The sequence below is a fragment of the Rhinatrema bivittatum genome, chromosome 19 (genome assembly GCF_901001135.1).
Source record: "Rhinatrema bivittatum chromosome 19, aRhiBiv1.1, whole genome shotgun sequence".
NCBI lineage: Eukaryota > Metazoa > Chordata > Amphibia > Gymnophiona > Rhinatrematidae > Rhinatrema > Rhinatrema bivittatum.
In genome coordinates, this window is record NC_042633.1 from 14,116,618 (window position 1) to 14,138,552 (window position 21,935).

At 42.0% G+C, this 21,935-nt stretch overlaps 1 protein-coding gene across 1 annotated transcript; it reads right to left on the reverse strand.

The window, feature by feature from the left end:
- Positions 1-1,770: 1,770 nt before the first annotated feature.
- On the reverse strand, positions 1,771-19,030 carry LOC115080252 (vomeronasal type-2 receptor 26-like). Its single transcript, XM_029584408.1, has 3 exons — positions 18,842-19,030; positions 4,230-4,353; positions 1,771-2,711 (listed from the first exon to the last, which is right to left on the reverse strand). Exons 1-3 carry the CDS (start codon positions 19,028-19,030, stop codon positions 1,789-1,791), a joined length of 1,236 nt encoding a protein of 411 aa, XP_029440268.1. The 3' UTR covers positions 1,771-1,788.
- Between the last annotated feature and the right edge of the window lie 2,905 nt (positions 19,031-21,935).

Below are 21,935 nucleotides of genomic sequence, written 5' to 3' on the forward strand. Positions count from 1 at the left end.
TCTTCTCTAAGTGCCCCTTTAACCCCTTGAACATCTAACAGTCCAACTGACTCCCTTGCAGGCTTTCTAGTTCGGATATATTTTAAAAAGTTTTTACTCTGATTTTTTGCCTCTACGGCCAGTTTCTTTTCAAATTCTCTCTTAGCCTGTCTTATCAATTAGGGATGTGTACAAAGTTTTTTTTTTGTTTCATTTTCGGAAACGAACAGTAAAAAACCCCCCACTCCAACCCTTCAAATTTACTTAATTACAACCACCCCCACCATCCCAATCCCCCCCAAGACTTACTAAAGCCCTGGTGGTCCAGCGGGGTCGAGGGAGCAATCTCTCCCTCTCGGGCTTTTGGCTACCACTAATCAAATAACAAGCCGTACAATTCTTGCTCAGTTTTAAATAATCTAACTCAAGGTTAATGTCTAGGAGAAGTGAGTAATACAACAGTGATACATGATTGCTAAAGGTGGATTGTTGAGTGATCTCAAAACAAATCTCAATAGGTGAAAAAAGTCTTAATAAACCCTGTTTGCTAGAATGCAATAACTATGAAAGAAAATAATGCATTATAATAACAGAAACATACGTTGGTTGACATGTGTGTGATATTCACAATGAATGCAAATGGGATAAATTTACATACTTTGCAGATCCAGCATATACAGATTTGTCTCATGCATATTCATTATGGATATTTTGAAACCACAACAGGTGTAGGGTCAACATGACAGGTATGGTAATGTTGGAAATGTGGACCCTTAGAATGAGGTGGACTTGGCACAACCTGCAGGGAGGAGCCCTGCAAGTGCAGAGGCTGGCTGAGACAGCAGCCATTAGCATTTTGGGGAAGCGCATGCTGGCCGGAAACTTACTTCTGCTCTGGAGGAGCAGTAAGTAATAAAATAAAAAATTTAGGGAAAGGAAGGTTAGGTTTAGGGGGTGGGGAGGATAGGGGAAGAGATAGGAAATGTAGGTAGGGGGGTAAGGAACTGGGGAAGGTCCGATTGCATCGCAGCATGTGTTTAATGAAAATTCCCCACCCCCTGTATGCACAGCCCGCACATGCATGCACGGATTTTAAAATCTAGCACGCATGAGTGCATGGTTATTCGATTTTATAACATGCTCATCCATGTGCTCACTCCAGGAACCGCAGCAATGGATGCATACACTCTGCTTTGAAAATCTACTCCATAGAGAGGAGGAGGAGATGGCTTCCAGGAGGGCAGCTCAGCCTTGATGTTCCAGCAGCTAACTGCCACACCGAGGAGAGGGAGCAGCGTGGCATGGCTTCCTCTCACACTGTCAGAATGAAGCCATGTGGGGACAATCAGAAGCAGCCGGGGTGATGCGGCACTGGGAGACTGTGCAGCCGGGGCTAGCTGACAGGTACAGGCCACTGAATGAGCTTGCGGTCCATCGAGTGTAACAGGTAAATCCCAGTTTACAGAATGAGAGAGAGAGAGAAATGGCTGTAAAAATGGATGAAGTGAACGTAAGGATGTAGTCTGGGTCACGCAAACTTTGGATAGCGGTTTATCTATCAGACATGCCACTATGCTTTATAAATTTTAACTGAAGTGTTTACAATCTCAGGTAGAACTAGACTGGCAGATATGATATTATCTCTACGTTCCAATGTTCAAATTCAAAGAGGGGTCAATTTTTTAGATCAGCTATGAGCAAAGTTCTTTTTCATTTTACTACCACTACTGCTACAAGAAAACTTATTTTCAGAAAAAAGATTACATCATGTAAACTGAGATATTTATTAATCAATATGCTACAATGCAATTACTTTGTTTTCTTGAGGCTCCCTGTGGCCTTCCCCATTAGGAATTCCTTGGTGTTCATGTCTGGTCTAAATAGGATGATATAACATTTGGGGAAGAATATACAACCCAACAACCCAACACTGGAGGTCAAAATTGCAAATATTTCCACAGCCACTGTGTATTTCCCTGTTGTGCTTAGATAAGCAGGGATGAATGAAAGCCAGACAGCAATGAATATAATCATGCTAAAGGTGATGAACTTAGCCTCATTAAAGCTGTCGGGCAACCTTCTAGCTAAAAACGCTACAATGAAGCTGATAGTAGACAACAAGCCCATGTATCCCAGCATGCAGTAGAATGCAGACAATGACCCTTCATTGCATTCAAGGACTATCTTTCCCATCTGGGATTTCATGTTCATTTGGTAAAATGGGGGAGCCACTATCAGCCAAGTGACACAGATGAGGACCTGGATCAGGCTGCAGGTTAATACCAGGACATTGGACAGTCGTGGTCCCACCAATAACTTTAGGTTGCTGGTTGGCTTGGTGGCATTGAAGGCTATGACCACCATGATGGTCTTGGCGAGCAGGCAAGAGATGCAGATGGCGAATACAATTCCAAATGTCATCTGTTGCATCATGCATGTCATTTTTGTGGGGTGGCCTATGAATACTAATGAGCACCCAAAAGACAGGATGAGGGCTAATAACAGGAGATAGCTGAGTTCACGGTTGTTTGCTTTCACAACTGGTGTGTTGCGGTTCTGGATGAAGATAACAAGAATAGTGGCTGGCATCAGGGCACCAAGCACAGAGATAACTGCCAGGACCATACCCAAGGGTTCTAGATAGGACAGAAATTCGATTGTCTTCTTCTGGCATCCATCTTGTCTTATGGTCGGCCATTGGTCTTCAGGGCACTTCATACACTCCTTGGCATCTGTAGGAAGAAGCAATTCCAGGTCTGGCTATGATGAGAATATTCATAATGGGAGTATCATTCATCTTTAGAGGTTCTATATCTTTTCCCATCTTCTTTGTATCTATCAGCTTGTTGAATTATAAGATATATCTATGTAGCCTGATTGTGGATGCATTATTGTTTTGTTTATAATTTGTTCTGTTGTATTGAAGTTGTAGTTTTTCCATGTAACTTGCTTTTGGAGGCTTTCTATTTTGAATCCTGCCTTCAGTATTCATTTACAAATTGAAAGGTAATTTGTAAATCAATAAATTAGATTAAAGTTTGGCAAATTAAAAAAGGATTGTTGCCCAGGCTGTTGAAATCCATTCAATAAAGTCTAAATGGACACAGTATCCCTTGAACTTTTTATTGTAGAACTTCATGTAAATAAGGTTTGCAATATTTGTTCCCTCACTAGTCTCATGAAAGGAAGAACACTTTCAAATGTGTTATTTTCTATTCAATCATCCAAAAGAACTGAGATAATTAATATTATCTGCTGACACCCACTGAAACTTCAACAGGTAATAAATATGAATGAATCCAGTAGTTGTGTCTATCCCCCCTGTCTGACCCTCAGACTCATTCCCTGTCTCACCACATATGTTCAAGTCTGCTGATGTCCTCTCTCATTTAGCCTTCCAGATACCTTTTCTCTATCAATAATTGCCACTGTGTTTTCCAGGGATGTGCAGGTTTGCATAGTATGTGTGTCAGATGATGGAGATCACTCCCTGATGGCTGTTCGTGTATCCAAATCAGACCCCTCCAAAAGACAGATAACACCATACATATGATAGATGTAGATTGTTATCTTCTAGTTCTTCATAGGTCTCTTCATGAAGATCTTACATCATTAATTATATAAGATCTACAAACCTTTGAGGAAATTCAACTCAAGGAAACATCACAGGAGATATAAGTATGTTTTAGTACATTCAAACATTAACTAAGATGGTGTAAACTTTATTTTTTAGGCAAGCTTTTGGCGATGAAGAGGGATTCATTTCCTGTTTGTAACTAAGGAATAACACCTTCCTGCAGTCTTCCTTTTAACTTTGGGGTTTGTAGACATGGTTTCTTTTGCCAATCTTGTCTGTGCTTCTACTAAGTTGGTGCTTGAACTAAGTTTGACTAAGGCCAATGTTTGGTATGTGATACAATTTTTTCATTTATTGAAATCAGTTGGAAGATATCTTTTTCTTATGTATGTTTCTTGTACCCCATTGAGTATGTTGAATTGGAAATGTAAATGTTTTTTTTTTGAACTAAATAAATAAAACACAAGGCAGTTCACTAGAATATCTACTTTTTAAGATTTTCATAAATATGCTGGAACAAGTTGGTCTATAAGGATTTGCTTGGAACTGTAACTGCATACCCTGAAATGATTTTGTCCTTTAAACTGACCTAGACAGAACCATTGTACCCTCTAATACCAACCCTCCATCCTTCTAAATATGCTCACTACTGAGTGGACGTCATAGCACTCACCGGTTTGGTTACTAAACTCTTCTTTGGAGCAGGGAATGCAGTCAAAGCAGCAGGCAGGTTGCCCTTCCAGAATGGCCTTCTGGAACCCAGGACCACAGCTCTCACTACAGATAGAGACAGGAGCCTTAATGGAGAGAAATGTGGAGGGGGAGAGAGCAAATGTGTCTATTAATAATGGACCAAGAGACTCTTTATTTCAGATAAGAGTGGTGTATAAGATTAGACACACACTGGAAAGGGTGAAAAAAAAATGACTGGAAAAGTGATCTGAGGGGATGGAAGCAGTTGAGAATACGGCTACTAAAATGATTAAAGGCCTGAAACAGAAACTCCGAAAAGAGGATCTTAAGGCAAACAAATGAATATGCTGTAGGAAAGAAGGGAATGTGAGGATATGATAGAAACATCAAATATTTGTCAGGCTTCAATAATACAGTGTGGTGAAATCTTGCATAGAAAAATGTCCCCCCTTTGTGTGTGGCAACCCTCCAACTTTCAGTGGCTGAGTATGACAATTTGATGTTTTAGGTACTCAGGTACCAAAGAGTGGGGATCAGTTAAGAGGAATATTCTCCTCCCAGTCAGGGCACCTAACCAGGACTAATGGGTTAAAATCCACCTGTACATCCCTCAGGGGTAGAGGGGGATGGGAGACATTTAAGAGGAAGTAATCGGATGAGAACACAAGTATTGTGCAAATTACATTTAATGTGTTAGAGTCAATTATTAATGAATCTTTGAAATAAATTATGTGTTTTACAAAAGTACTTCTGTTTTTTCTTTCAGCAAACTATTCTTTTTTCTAATCACATTCAGTGTATATAGAACAATAAATTCTATAACTTTCTTACATGGAGCAAAGAACTCCAGAGTTCCAGGATTCTAGTAAGTAACACAATCAGGTAAATGTCTTTCTATGCAATTGTAACTTTTGTTTCTTGTGTTTTTTTCTCTTTTATGTTTCCCTAAGTCATGTGTGAATAAGTACTCTCCTTCAGAAGCCCTTCTGGGTAAGCATCTTTGCTTTTTATACTTTCTCAGGCCGATACAGTACCGACACGTAAAATAAAGTGCGGCAGTATCCAGCACCCGCTCATTTGACGCGCGCACATTTTGGTTCACAATCCTCTCGATTCAGTATTCAAATTAGACCCAAATCCAAGCGGCGCCAAAGGGGTGCCTATCAAGCGGTAGGCGTTCGCAATCGATTTTACTTTATAGGACGTTATGGAACTCCTATACAGTATCCAGGGCATGCTGCTTCCAATCATGTCATTTCAATGGAACAGGGAATGTCATTTTGAAAATGTAATGAAAATGTTACATTTTAAACTTTTCATCGATCTGGAAACTTATCCCGTTGTTCCCCCTTTGTGACATCATCGCTGCATCATAATCCTACCTTGGACATGTATCTAAGTCGCATAAGAAAGTCCCTTTGTTTTTGGTTCAGCCCAGGACAGAGTGGTTGATAAAACAAGGAGGTAGGCGATCTAAGAAAGCCGTGAGGAAAATACACAAAATAGATGCCTAAAAAATGTCCGTTGAAAAGCTTTATTAAGGAGACTTACAGGTCCAATGCACAATATGCCTACCTCAGGCCAAGTTTCGCCCCCCTTGCGGGGGCTGCCTCAGGGGCTACAATAAATAAATGTCAATTATTGACAGTACAATACAAAAATCACATGACTCACACAAATAATAAAAACAAATAAATGCTTAAAAGGTAACGATGGATATGAAACATACATCAACATTTAAAATGGAACATGGTCCTTAATCAATATGTGATGGATGTAACAATGAAACAAGTGTAACAATGCAAAAAATGCATAACTCACATAAATAATAAAACCAAATAAATACTTAAAAGATAACAAATAAATATGAGACATATATAAACATTAAAATTGAATATGTTCATTGATCTAATGTTTACTGGTCTTATAATTTAAAACAATAACATGTGATATAAGTATAGATGATTTTACCTATGTAAAAGAAATCTTTGATGCGTATATGGATGATCTTACTACCATTAGATTTTCTTCTGAGAAAGTACGACTGTATAAGAAATATATAAACAGACTGTGAACTGTGTGCAAACTAACAACACATATATATTAGAAATAAGTGAAAACATGGAGAAAGTAAGGAAAAAGAAGTAGGAATATTGACAAATAGAAAAATTACATGAAATGAGAGTAACTATGTAAAAACATGAGAACAAAAAATGTGAAACAAAAATGAAAAACGCTTAAGAGAGTGAATAGATAGATAATTGCATATATCAAAAATCAGCATTATGTGATATTAAAAAACAGAGAATTATGTGTAAGAACATAATTGCATAGGAGATAAGACAGAAACAACTAAATAAGCTTGAGATGAATGAACCAAAAAGGACTCCAATGTCTATAGCTGTCATAATAAATCCAAAAAATGCTTACTTCAAGTATCACACTTAGGGCCTTATTTTCCAATATCGCATTGGTAATGCATTAGGGGCGTTACCAATGCAAATGAGGCTTCTTTCGTGCAGTGGAGAAACATCGTGTGCGGCGATGTTTTTGCCATTCGCGAAAACATTAGCACCACACGTGATGTTTTCCCACTGCACAATGATTCTTTCAGTGTTTTATCGTGGTGCACGATATTTGGCAGTTTCTGTTATCGTGGTGCATGATATTTGGCAGTTTTTGGAGATAGTCCCAGACAGCCTGGCTCAGGGGAAGAGAGAGAGAGAGAGAGAGAGAGAGAGAGAGAGAGAGAGAGAGAGAGAGAGAGAGAGAGAGAGAGAGAGAGAGAGAGAGAGAGAGAGAGAGAGAACCTTACTGTAGTGCCTATGCCCTACATAGGTATTTGAATCCCTATGGGAGGGCTACCTACTAACTCGGGGTGGGGGTTAGGTATGAGCGTCGGGGGTTAGGGGCCACTTTCGCATTCCACATGAGACCTACGGACAGAACAGTGGTCTCTAGTGCAGATTTGCTGGCCGTCGGAGTGAGGACGCTCACTCCAAGCGGAGATTTGGCCAACATTCTCTCCACCTAGCATGTTGTTGCCCAGGTAGAGTGTCCATCAAGCTAGGTAGAGAGAACGTTGCCCAAACCACTTCTTGGAGTGAGCGTCCTCACTCCGACGGCCAGCAAATCTGCACTAGAGACCACTGTTCTGTCCGTAGGTCTCATGTGGAATGCGAAAGTGGCCCCCAACCCCCGACGCTCATACCTAACCCCCACCCCGAGTTAGTAGGTAGCCCTCCCATAGGGATTCAAATACCTATGTAGGGCATAGGCACTATAGTAAGGTGTTCTCTCTCTCTCTCTCTCTCTCTCTCTCTCTCTCTCTCTCTCTCTCTCTCTCTCTCTCTCTCTCTCTCTCTCTCTCTCTCTCTCTCTCTCTCTCTTCCCCCCCCCCCCCCGAGCCTGAAACAGACTGTCTGGAACTATTGTGGATGGCGATAATCCTTTTCAGGCCCGTAGCGCAGTCCATAACGCGAGGTTGGAGTTCTAGTTATTAGCCGCGCTAACACTGCGGCTGTTTCGCCGCACACGATACACAGGTTCCCGCTTTACATATGCTCCGCCCCCTGAATACCAAATCGCGTTAACGCGATTTGCGAATTTATCGCACGTGGTAAAGTGCTTGGAAAATGAGGCCCTTAGTAAAATAAATATGGGCTTCCACACGAAGTGAATTAAAGACAGTGAATGTCACTGCACTTATTGTGGACTCCAAAGTTGACTGGTACTTTAGGCAGCAAATGGCCGACTAAAACATAATAAACAAAAAGAAGACGGAGAAGTGTTAAGGTAAAATTTGTGAAGCGATTTATTGGCACACTTAAATGGATACTAGCTCAACGCACATAAGACTGCTCAAAGGATGTGGAACGAGCGGTTATCACCTGAACTAATAGTGGAAAAAACTGCTGCTGCTATATTTATAATAGATTCAAAAATAAAACTGAAAAAAATATCTACATGTGGGATCCTGAGATAACTACAACTTACATTATCAAACCACTTCCCTTACTTCACGTCCCAAGTCAAAACAAGTGACGGTCTTATGCACAATGTGTTATACTGTAGATCAAAAACGTAATATGAGAACCGGGACAGGTGTAAATGAAACTAGAAAGAACAAAAAGTTGATTATTGAAGACACACTGTACTACCAAACAACTGAAATAGGAGTGAAAAATGATTGAGCTCAGGTCCGCAAAACTACTGACCAGGGCATACAAATGAGGTAGTGCAAACAAACTAGAATCGGGACAACAGGCCGCGATAAAATATAAATTACACACCCTAAAATACAAGACCTATCAAGAAGAACTTACTCTTGAACGTTGTGACAGGCAGTGCGTCAGTCTCCTTCTCAACGGAATGAAAGCTTGAGCTAAGTGAGTCGATCTTAAAACGCTGAGAATCGCGCCAAAATTACTGCCAATCATTATAGTGGGCGTGGTCAAGTGTCCCAGTCTAAGAATTGAGTGAGCCCGATTCGAAAGAGTATACTGAATGTAACATAGAAGGTGGTTACAAAAGAATAATGCAGAAATAAGGTTAACATGGGGGCAAATAACAACTATGAATTAAAATACACGAGACAGATAAGAAACAAAGCAATTGTGGTAACAAAACAGTGAATTGCGTAGAAATGTACAGAGAACAGAAATAGATCTTAAACTATAAATAATCGAAAAAAAACTATATTATTAACTGTGCCAAAATAATCCCAATGCAGCTGACAGACTGTTGTCCACTTAGATGAATAATACAAAATAATAAATGATATGGAAAAAGAAGGGGGTGCATAAAAAACAATATTGTGGAATTAAAAGGGTAGCACTATTTGGTTCCAATGATGACTGGCAAAGTTTATTGTGAGTGATGAATTACTAAACCATATAACACAAAAAAGGAGGTGAAAGTGACAGGAATAGGCAACAGATACGAAAGCCATACTGGACAAAACACAGACACAGTCATGTGTGACCAAAAAAATGCAATGATGGTGTAGAGAAAAATATAAAAAATATAAAAATTAAAGGTAAAATCATCTATAGCCAGGCAGCACAGAATTAGAGGAACACAGAATAATCCACTTCCAAATTTAAACGCTAGGGTTCTATTATATTAAATTCAAAAATATATTTTTGTTCTATCTGCTGTAATATTCTGTCTAAATCTCCACCTCGTGGATTGGGAACAGGTTGATGCAACACAAAGAATTTAAAATCATTGAACTTATGACCCATCTGTACTGCATGCATTAGTAATGGTTTAGATGCTACTTTCCTATTAATGCTGCTCTTGTGTTCAATGATGCGCTTGTTAAACTGTCTAATGGTTTTACCAATATATAGCTTGTTATAAGGACACTGTGCTGCATATATAACTCTTGTACTTTTGCAGTTGGTAAAAGTTTTCAATTTGAATATCCTATTTATTCCTGGAACATTAATGCTATTGGTTTTTAAATTAACTGGACAAACAGAACAACACCCACACAGACGATGTCCCGGAGGTCTAATGTCAATATGTTTGTGAGGTGCTAATGTAGATGAAGTAACCGGTTCTTTGATATTTTTCTCTCGTTTATTTGCTATCATTAGATTTTTGTTCTTAAAACAAGGCAACAATTGTAAAATTGGTCAATGTTTCTTCAGAATTTTGATGATGCTTGAGGACAAGTGTGTGAAGGTCAATGGGCAAACAATACGATCCATAGATTTCTTTACTTTTTGTGTTAATAAATCTTGTCTATTTACTACAGAAGCTTTTTCAAAACCCGCTACTATGTGTTTTTTTGGATAAGATTTTTCCAAAAATCTGACGCTCATTTCTTTAGACCTTATTTGGAATGTGTTTTCATCGCTGCATAATGTTTTCAGCCTCAAAAATTGGGAATATGGTAAATTCTTCTGTAATGCTTTGTTATGGCAACTGGTATAATGTAAAAATGTATTAGTATCAGTAGGTTTACGATAAATATCTGTGATAAAAGAACCATTTTAAAGGAAACTAAAACATCTAAAAATGGGATTTGTACACTGCTAAAATTCATACAAACTTGAGATTACAGTCCAAACTGTTAATCCAAATAAAAAATGAATTTAAAATATCTGGATTCCCTTTCCACACAATAAAAACATCATCTATATAGTGTTTCCATAAAAGCAGGTTCTCTCTAAAATTGTGTTCAGATAAAAACAATCTTTCAAATTTTGCCACATATAAATTCACTACTGATGGTGCCATAGGTGAGCCCATTGCAACTCCTTTTGTCTGTAAAAAATACTGTCCATTAAAAATGAAAAAATTACTGTTTAAAATGATTTCTGCCAATTCTAATAAAAACGTATTGGGTATGCGTGTATGTGTTTGTCGTTCTGAAAGTTGTGAAGAAATGATGTCCAATGCTATATCTTGAGGGATGTTGGTATATAATGATTCTATATCCAAAGTTACCATAAGAATGTCATCATAAAAATCCTTAAAATCGTTTAAAATGGAAATAAAATGTGAGGAATCTCGGATATATGACGGAATCTTGCATATCTCTGGCTTTAAAAATGTATCAATAAAAACGGAGAGTGGTTCGAGTAAAAAGACTAGCACCAACACAATGAGGACCCATGATAGGGGAAAGAACATCACAAGGAGTTGAGTGAGTCATCTGGTGTATGGCAGCAAGGCAGAGTGGCAGAGGGTAGATACAAGCTGGCTACACTTGGGGAGAGTTCCCTTTCCTTTGAGTAGGAAAGGGCTCCCCGGAATGGGTTGGCCCCTAGAGTGGAGCACGAGCCTTCAAAGCGTGGCGACGTGGAACATGGTCTCACTGTGAGCATGGTCTCACTGTGTTTGCCACAGTCTAACTACCTTGGAGCTCTTTTCTCGTTCTGAACATGGGTCAACAGGTGCTAAGAGATGGGCTGCTACACCCGGGGAGAGTTTACTTTCCTTTGAGCAGGAAAGGGCTCCCTGGAATGGGTTGGCCCCTAGAGTGTATAATGGTAAAAACTGTTAGGATTTAAGCATTTCCAAACAGATCATGACTTCATGAGCAAGACAGAGAAAGTTTTCTTCTCTGCCCTGAAACTAAAGAAAATTGTTTGTTTTATTTAAGGATCCATGCTGTGAAGGATTAGTAGTTTGAATTACCAGAGACTGAGGTTTCCCTTTGCAACGAGGGTTCAGCCGTTAGGACCAAAAGAAGCACTGACGTCATCTCCCACCCAAATATACAATATCAACCTATGTTGACTTTGTACCCTACAGTGCCTGTGTAAACTATGGGAACACAGAGGATGAACTAGAGTCCCACTACCACCAGTTTTCAATAGTACTAGAAGAAACATTAATGTTGACACCTAGGAAAGATTTAGGGAACATGTCCCATATTATGAAGGTCATGAAAACTATTGAGCATATGAAATACGCAAGCTCCAAACATGTTAAGTCAGCTTTTTATGTTCGTACATTCCAAATGTGGAAGGACAGACACAGTGTTTGAGGTCAAGCCCTCGTTGGGACATAAGGCCTGGATGGACAGGCACAGCATTTGAGGATAGAGGTCAAGCCCACATAGGGACATAAGGCCTGGATGGACAGGTACAGCATTCGAGGATAGAGGTCAAGCCCATGTAGGGACATAAGGCCTGGACGGACAGGCACAGCATTCGAGGATAGAGGTCAAACCCTTCTAGGGACATAAGGCCTGGACGGACAGGCACAGCATTTGAGGATAGAGGTCAAGCCCACATAGGGACATAAGGCCTGGATGGACAGGTACAGCATTCGAGGGTAGAGGTCAAGCCCACATAGGGACATAAGGCCTGGATGGACAGGCACAGCATTCGAGGACATAGGTAAACCGTTGTAGGGACATAAGGCCTGGACGGACAGGCACAGCATTCGTGGTCAAACCCTTGTAGGGACATAAGGCCTGGATGGACAGGCACAGCATTCGAGGATTTCCTTTGTGCAGTTATGTTGTGGTTTGACCTGTTACTTCTTCCTGAACTGGTTCACTGCCAGAAGAACATGGTGTCTTTTTCATTTCTGAAAAATAATTCAACAGTGGATGCTTTTAGAGCAATAGAGACTGCCATTTGTAAAGCAAGAACTGAGCTGGAGATTACTTTTGAATACCCATTGGACAGTGGATGGACAGGCATAGCGTTTCAGGTCAGGTACATGTGCTGCAGTGCTTATATTATCTGGAGTATAGGAGGCAGTTGGAGCTGCTGCAAGGCTTTCAATTGCTTTTATTCATCTTGCCATTCACAGGGAAAATTTGGAAACCCAAGCAAAGGCCGGTTTACTTTCAAAAGCACTAGTATTTCCATCAACTCTGGTGCCAGCCTTGGGCAGTGAGGGCTCATGATATCCCCTGTCATTGAAAAGACACGTTCACTGGGCACACTGGTTGGTGGACATGACAGATATTGCTGAGCCACTTTGGCTAGGTGTGGTCAGACAGTGGACTTGGGTGCCCAATATGCCAGCGGATCTGTCTGCATGTTTTCTGTGGGCTCTGAGAGATACCATGTCACTGACAGCTGTGCTGGTGTCTCCTTTGCTTGTGTGGGTTGAGAGTTACTCATTCTAGCTGTTTCTCTCTAGCCCATAGCACAAAAGATGAATCTTTATGGGCAACATGCCTTTGGTGTTTTGAAGTGGAGGAGGAGGAGGTACTAGCTGTCGCTGACAGAGTGCTGCTCCTGCTTGGGCTACCACAACTCTCTGAAGTGCCCGCTGTTTCCTCCTCTGCTTCACGCCTAATCTGTCTCTGCCTATGGTGCTCCTTTTCACGGACGTTTGCTAACAGCAGGTCCTGAAGAGTATTAAATCACCTGGACCAGATGTTATACACCCCAGAGTTCTTAAAGAACTGAAAAATGAAATTTCAGACCTATTAGTAAAAAATTGTAACCTATCATTAAAATCATCAATTGTACCTGAAGACTGGAGGATAGCTAATATAACCCCAATATTTAAAAAGGGCTCCAGGGGCGATTCAGGAAATCTGGGAAACTGCAGATGGTTAGCCTGACTTCAGTGCCAGGAAAAATAGTGGAAAGTGTTCTATATATCAAAATCACAGAACATATAGAAAGACATGGTTTAATGAAACAAGGCTTTATTTACCCAAGGCTTCACCCAAGGTTAGTCTTGCATCACAAATCTGCTTCACTTTTTGAAGGAGTTAATAAACACGTGGATAAAGGTGAACTGGTAGATGTAGTGTACTTGGATTTTCAGAAGGTGTTTGACAAAGTTCCTCATGAGAAGCTTCTAGGAAAAGAAAAAAGTCATGGGATATGTTGCGGTTCTGGCCGCGAGCACCGCGATCAGGCTCTTACCTCCTTGTTCACGGACCTGCTCCCACCTCCGGAGCTCTGGCTTGTGGCTTGTTTGGCGGCATCCCCGCTGGGACTGCGCCACCGTGAAGGTGCCTGAGGATGCCCTGCTCCTAGGCGCGCGTGCGCCACTTGGGCGCCTTTCTAGCCCCGGAGTGACTCGTTTGGCTTCGTAGCTCCGTTCCTGCTACAGTACCTGCTTGGTTCCTGCCTACCCACTACAGTACCTGCTTGGTTCCTGTCTGCCTGCTACAGTACCTGCTAGGTTCCTGTTTACCTGCTTCAGTTCTTGCCTGGTTCCAGTACCCGAGTCTTGCTACAGTTCCTGCCTGGTTCCAGTACCCGAGTCCTGCTACAGTTCCTGCCTGGTTCCAGTACCCGAGTCTTGCTACAGTTCCTGCCTGGTTCTAGTACCTGAGTCCTGCTACAGTTCCTGCCTGGTTCCAGTACCTGAGTCTTGCTACAGTTCCTGCCTGGTTCCAGAACCCTAACCCAGTTACAGTATTGCTACTGTCCTAGTCTGGTTCCAGTTACCTGTCCTGATCCACGACCCGCCTAAGTCCCAGCGGCCAGGCTCCTACGGGCTCCTCCCGGGGGAGTACCAGCTTCCAGGGTGAAGAGCATCTACATCCCGCCTGAACATCTGCCTCCTGGCCTGCTATTCATTAGAGACGTTGACCATCTATTCCCAGTCTCCAGCAGGTCGGCCCAAGGGTCCACTAAACTGAGACTCCCGCAACAGATTGCAAGGCCATGGACTCGGCGGATGCGCCTGTTCCCTTGGACCTGTCAGTGTTGGCCCAGCAGCTGCAGTATCAAGTGATACCTCGAGGTCCTTACTGGTTCGGTAGGGGAGTTGTCGGCCCGATTGGATGCCAGGGCCTCGTCTGCACCAGAACCAGCACCCGAGGGCCAAGATTTGTCAGTGACCCAGCTGCCGGCACCCTCCCGCTACGCTGGTGATTTAAGGACCTGCCGCGGCTTCCTGAACCAAAGTTTTGTACGGTTCTCCCTGTTGCCTCGGCAGTTTCCCTCGGATGTGGTGAAAGTGGCATATATCTTGTCTTTGCTCGATGGGAAAGCCTTGATATGGGCTTCTCCCCTTTGGGAAAACAATGATTCTTTGCTAACGGATTTACAACTGTTCATCACGAACTTTCGCCAGGCCTTTGATGAGCCCGCCCAAGTAGCCACGGCTACCTCTGATCTGCTGCAACTTCGTCAGGGGGCTCGCTCCTTGGCAGATTATGCAATGAAGTTTCGGACTTTAGCCCAGGAGGTAGGTTGGCAAGATGGTAGTCTTAAGGCCATCTTCCTGGAAGGCCTCTCCGGACGCATTAAGGATTATATTGCCGGAGGACCTCAACGCCTTGATTGAGATGGCTGCTTGCATTGACCGCCGCCTACAGCAACGGGCCAAGGAGCAGTGCTCCTCTCGCCACAGTCCGGCTCGTGGGCCGAGACCTGTGCCCTCTCCTAAGAGTTCTCGTCCAGATGCTCCCACCTGCGAACCCAAGCAGCTGGGACGGGCCCTGCTTTCTGCTGAAGAAAGACAACATCGCCATTCGTTGAAGTTGTGTTTATATTGTGGCCAGAAGGGCCAATTCTTGGCACGCTGCCAGGAGCGTGTGGAAAACGCCAAAAGCCTACGAGGTCAGGCGGAGCCCCTCCTAGGCTGTGCTACAGCTCCTCAATGTACAGTTCCTGTTACTCTGGAATACCCCGGAGGCTCCTTTGAGACGATAGCGTTCCTGGATTCCGGAGCCGGAGGTAATTTCATCCTGCACGACCTAGTCTCCCAGTTGCGGATTCCTACGCATAGACGGGAGGTCCCATTATGAATTACCTCTATCCAGGGGACGTTCCTTCCTGGTCCCGTCCAGATGTCCACGACACCCACTACGGTCCACACCGGGGCAATCCATTCGGAGGAGATAGCCTTCCTAGTGTTGGATAAGGCTGTCCACCCTGTGGTGCTAGGGTTGCTGTGGTGCTAGGGTTGCCGTGGTTACAGAAACACTCACCCACGATTCAGTGGGATACGCTACAGATTGTTAAGTGGAGTCCATTCTGCCTGACACATTCTTGTGAGCAGTCATGTTTAAAAATGAGTCACTGATATCAGACATAGACATTGGTATCTGGGAGATGACAGCAGATAACAACCTTTTAGGGATCCATACTGTCCTCTTGCTTCTTCCTATGCTACTCTTGCTTTGGTCATTACTCTTGGTCCTATCTCTGAGCTAAGGAAGTCTCCCAGTTTTCAGCTCTAGAAACTTGACTGCCTGCAGGAGGTCACTTCTCCTTGAGTTTTGCATTTAAATGGGAAATAAAACCCCACATCATCCCTTTTTCCATTCTAGGCTGTAGTGCCATTCTGTGCTAGCTGATTTCCCCTTCTTCATTTTTTGTCTCTCTACCATTCCAGGTATTGATCATATGCATTTCCATAGAAACAATTAACCCAGATCCCGCCATTTCTTTATTATGGCCCTCCCCTTCTTCTATTTGCTAAATCTGTTTTAAGTTTCTGATTGGTTGAGGGATGCAATCTGTGTGCGTGTATGTATGTGTGATGTGTGTATTCTGGATTGTCATGTTGACTATGTTGATGCTACCTAAAATCTTCATTTTATCTACAAGGCCCGAAATGGATGGAACAAAAGATTCTTGGTGACCTCACAGCCAATCATTTGTTTATTTAATTTGATATATTGCATAATGAATAAAATCAATTCAGTTCATAATAAAAATACAGGCATAGAATTTATAATATCAATTCAACACACGAATACAAAAACTATTACATTTAAGGGGTGAATTTTAAAAGCCCGGCACTTACATCGATTGGAGGTGCACGACTACCAAATTTTAAAGCCACCCAGATGTGCTTGTATCTCCCACTGAGCATCCCACAAAGCAGACAAGAAGATGGCAAACAGAAGCAAGAACGACCAGTCACATTAGCTTGAAGATATTTAAATATATTTGAATATATTTGCCAATAAATATCTTCAAGCTAAGGCGACTGGTCTGTCTTGCTTCTGTTTGGCTCCCACTGTGCAGACATGTGAAAAGTTCTCTAAAAGAGGCAGGGAGTGGGCATGGTCTTAGTGAGGTGTGGTGGTTTGAGGTGTGACCATGAGATGCGGATGTAAATACTTTGAATCCTGGGTGTGCATCTAGATCCAGTGGTGCGCAAGTTTACTTCTGTTAGGGATGAGGTGTAAGTTAAAAAATAAATAGAAAGAACCTTTTCTCAGGAGTTTAAAAGGTCTGCAGTAACGGAGGGGTGTGCAGACCATCAAGCTGGGGGTCATGGGGTTTGGGGCAACTAACTATTAACTTGGTGAACGTGGATGAACTGGTGACCCTGGCAATGCTGTGGATGTGTGCCCCTTTTAAAATCCCTAATAGATAGGCTGATAGGCACAAAGACAGAAATGCACATAGTCTGGAATAAACCTGACATGGCCACTTTTTGGTGTTCACGCCTGCATCAGGGATATTATGAAGTTCACTTGATAAGGGCAGCCAGCACCATTTGAAAAAAGTCCACTGCTGGTCCCAGACCTTAGCTGCTACTCTGGACACCTGGTCCAAGAAAACAAAGAGGTTTTCATAACTGTGGAGTGTTGAAGCCCCTGAGGCAGCGGTTTTTGAACCACGAAACTCGGCCTGAGTCGGGCGATTTTTGAACACGTCTCTGCTTAATAAACAGTTGGAAAAAGATCAGGCATCTATTGTTTGTGTTTATCCTCTGGACACCTGGTACACAACCAGGACGTCTATCCTAAGTCCAGGAAAGATCTGGATTATGGGCTAGGATGGAGAACCGGTCTCCGGGGGGGGGGGGGAGGAAGGATTCTTATGTCAAAGAGGTAAAGTTGTTACATGGCTGTCCCCAGAGTTTTAAACTTTAAGTATGTTTTTAATTACTTAATGGCTGCCTTCGTAGGTGTCAGTGGGTGTAGAGAGATTAGGGATGTGCATTCGTTTCTAACGAAATAGGAAACAAAGACGATATTTCCTATTTATTGCATTTTGGGAGGGCTGACAAAATGAAAGGAAAACCCACGAAATTTCATGTGGTTTTCCTATTGGTTTTTTTTTAGGAGGGAGGGGGGAGAAAGGGCACATTTAAAAACAAAACAAACCCCAAACCTACCCCAACCATTCAAATTTAATTAATTACAAACCCCCACTGTCCCGACCTACCAAGGCTTGTACAACCCCCCCAAGACTTGCCGAAAGTCCCTGGTGGTCCAGCAGGGGTCCTGGGAGCAATCTACCCCTCTCGGGCCGTCCATTGCTCCTACCATGTGACAGGGGACAACCAATGGCATCGGTAGCCCCTGTCATATGGTAAGGGCAAAGGGCCACCGGCGCCATTTTGATTCCTGGCAGTTGACGGCCCGAGAGGAGGAGATTGCTCCCGGGACCCCTGCTGGACCACCAGGGACTTTCGGGAAGTTTTGGGGGTGGGGGAGGGTGGGGGGATTATAGTTAAATAATTTGAAGGGTTGGGGGTGGTGGTTTTTTGTTTTTTGAGGTTTTTTCCCAAAATAGAAACGAAAAAAGTTTTCAGGTTCGGGGAGTGGACTGAAATGGCCCACCCGGACCCAAAAACAAAACACCCATGAAAAAAAAATGTGTGCACATCCCTAATAGAGATCCCCAGAGTCTTTTACACTCTTGGGGCATGCTAGTCTGATCTGATCTGCCCCTGTCAGACATGTCAGCTCCCAAATTCTTGGGGCCACCTTGGTGTTAAATTTTGGGGCCAAGTAATGCAGCAGTATTTTTCCCATGGCTCAGTAAATGACTTTCTTAGATTGTAAGATCTCTGGGGTGAGGGAAATATCTACAATACCTAAAAGTAATCCACTCTAAAATATAATTAAAGAAGGAAAATAAATTAATGTAAAATTAGTTCTGACTGGTACAATGTTTCTCCCATAGAAGCCTTCCCTAGACACAGACTGGTGAACCCTGGATTCTGGGGTGGTGACTCTACTACTGAGCTAAAGGTCCCAGTCTGCTTCTAATTAATGAAAAATAAATCAGAGTCAGATACAAGGCAACCTGAAGCTGAATTTGATTGATTGAAACAATCCAAGTCAATTATTAATGTTTCTGAAATTGGATTTCATTCAGATCAAAGAAGGTTCCTCCCATCACTGCTTCTGAGCACCTTGTTAATCAGTTTTCTATGAAGACAGGGGGGTCATCTAACCTGTGAATAGTCTTCACTCCACGTAATGGCACTGGTGTTGATTTTGATGTCCTGGCCGCTGGCAGCTCCAGAGTCATAGTGGCCAATTTTTACAGTAGCAAAGTAGCCCCTTGAAGTCAGGTACCAGTTATTTATGTTATAAGAAGCCGGAGGGTTTCCATTTTTGTCAAAGAAAATCTCCTGGCCCATGGGGTTCCGGAAACGCACCTTCCATACATAATGCAGGAGCTGTGCGGAGAAAAGGAGACATGCTTGCATTGATTTTATACAGTGACAGCGTGATATCATTAGTATAGAGCTGTGCCTCAGCCTTTCCAGCCATATCCAGAATTTGTAATGCATTTCTAGATGAGAAACAGGCTTATTACACAAGTATAAAATACCCTAATAATCACTGAAGTCTTCACACCTAGAATGTGGCTTAAAATATCACTTCAGTAACACTAATTACATTTATCCCACTTCATTCTGAGTTAACCAGGCTATGGATCCAGGCTGCTGGGCTCCTTGAAAAGCTAAATAAGCAGTTGAAATTAAAATACATTTTCTCTCTCTCTCTCTCATATATATATATTTTATTTAAGTTTAAGTTTTTTATAAATTAACGTTAGTTATATCTACTTTTAATTTTAAAATTTGGTTTTGTCGGATTGATCATGATGTTTTAATGTAATTTTGGTTTTTATTTTATTTTAGTTAAAGTAAGTTTTATTTCATATTTGTTTTATTTTTATTTTATTTTACTATAAAACTTACTAATTTAAATTTCTTTTGAAAATATTGTAAACCGCTTCGGTCATTTCTAGTATTTGGTGAAACGGTATATAAATGTATTAAATAAATACATAAATATATATATATATAGAATAGAGATAAGGCCGTTAGAAAAAATTCAAGTGTTCACATTAACTAAAGTGAATATAGTCAAGAACAAGCAAACACTAATGTGGGGCAAAACAAGGGGACATTTGTCAAAGGGAGTCATTAACATAACAGCCATTTTGTATACGAAGAAATGGAACAAGGGAGAGCAGCACTCTGAACATTATAAGATGATGAGAAGTTGTTCCTAGGATTCTTTTGCTCATCGTCTGTTTGGATCATTTAGATTGCAACTTTCATGATTTGTTGGAGTTTTTTAAAGCATAAGGATACAGACTGATAATTTAAAGACTGTATCACCATATACTACATGTGGTATAACTACTTGTTTTTGGTTTGTAAGAAGTTTAAAAATCTTTTGAAAAAATGATTAAAATGTACTTTTTGTATAAAATTTAATAAAGTAGTTTTTTTTTAATGTCACATATATTTCTTTGCACATTAGTGTTCACTTTTTGTTGGTAATAATCACTATATATACATTCTCTGACAAAAACACACACATATATATATATATATATATATACACACACTTTCCTGCCATAATAATATTCTTTGCATTGCAGATAAGGTTTTCCATTTTTTCAGTTTCTGCTGGTCAAGATGGTCCAGTCTTTGTCTTACTCTCATTCTATGTGTGGGCCCCTAGTATCTGTGATTTTCTCATTGAAATAAGAATAGGTCTTCTCATATAGGGGCAGATTATCAAAGGGGTACACGCATAAGATACATGCGTACCCCACGAAAACCTGCCCCAAGCTCCCCCTGCGCGCACTGAGCCTATGTTGCATAGGTTGCTGGCGCGCGCAAAGCCCCGGGACACGTGTAAGTCCCGGGACTTTCCTGGGGGGCGTGTCGGGGGCGTCACGGCCGGCGCGCCATCGGGGGTGGGGCCGCGGGCATGGTTCCGGCCCGGGGGCGTTGCCACGGCCTCCGGATTAGCCTCTGGACCGGAACATGGCACGCTGGCAGCCGGCCCGGCACGCGCAAGTTGCTCCTGCCTCGGGCAGGCGTAACATTTTCAACAAAGGTAGGGGGGTTAGATAGGGCTGGTGGGGTGGGTTAGGTAGGGGAAGGGATGGGAATGTGTGTGTGTGTGGGGGGGGGGGGGGTAGAAGGAAGGTTCCCTCCGAGGCCGCTCTGATTTTGGAGCGGCCTCGGAGGGAACGGTGGCAGGCTTCGCGGCTCCACACGCGCAGGCTGCCGATTTTGCGCAGCCTTGTGCACGCCGACCCCGGATTTTAAAAGATACACACGGCTACGCGTGTATATATTAAAATCCAGCGTACTTTTCTTTGCGCCGGTCACGCGAACAAAAGTATACGTGGGCACAGTTTTATAAAATCTACCCCAGTATGTGGTAAAACCTGGACTTAATCAGCAGATATGGGGCTCTCCAGGAAGCCAACCTCTAAAAACAGTGACTACAGCCATCCAAGGTAAAGCAATCCTTGAATGGGGCAGCTGATATAATTCCAAGGGATGTCTGACTTACCTTCTTGGCAAAATCTGTGTTTCACAAGACAAAGTAGGGTCATTTTTGGGAAATAGGGCAAGGGGATGCTTGGACGTTAAACTCATATAATTCATATAAGATGGATCCAATGACTATCTGAGGAACTTCTGCAATGGTAGGTTAAAGCCAAGAGGAGAACAGACAGGAGTAGATTTTGAATGGTGTTTCTCATTGATTGCTCGCTGTAATTGTGTTTGTTTTCTTGAAACACACCACAGATCACTAAAATTTCAGTAGAAATCTGTAAACAGCTCTGTAGTGTAGGATTCTCCTATGGCTTCTTTGCAGATAACTTTGCATAGAGTCTAAGTCATCTCATATGTTCTGGACAAACTGGGTTCTTTGCAGGTTGTGATGCCTTTTGTCAGATTGTCTGGAAAAAGTTCTTCAATCTCTAAAGCTTATGTATAATAATCTCTTTAAATAAACTTTATATTTACATAGGAAAGTTTATCACAACATGCAAAAAAAGAGAAGAGCCTAGAATTTTCTTAAAAGTTAGTGCTTTATTAAAACACAAAGAAAGAAAAGTTTTAGAAAACATAACTGCATGCATTTTCAGAAAGCAGGTCAGAATCTCTGCATAGAACTTGGGGTGGATTCGCTAAGTGTGCATAAGTGGATTTCTCTTTACCCAAAATCATGCACAAATTTTTCACCTCATGCATCCTTTTAGTAGCATAGTAACGAGACATT

What these genes read in the sequence shown, in the direction of transcription:
- LOC115080252 (XM_029584408.1), bottom strand. Translation starts at nt 19,030, where the DNA reads ATGGGCCAGGAGATTTTCTTTGACAAAAATGGAAACCCTCCGGCTTCT. An exon ending in GGAGTGAAGACTATTCACAG is followed by an intron (nt 4,354 to 18,841) that starts GTTAGATGACCC and finishes CTCTCCATTAAG; the next exon opens with GCTCCTGTCTCTATCTGTAG. An exon ending in AGAGTTTAGTAACCAAACCG is followed by an intron (nt 2,712 to 4,229) that starts GTGAGTGCTATG and finishes TTCTTCCTACAG; the next exon opens with ATGCCAAGGAGTGTATGAAG.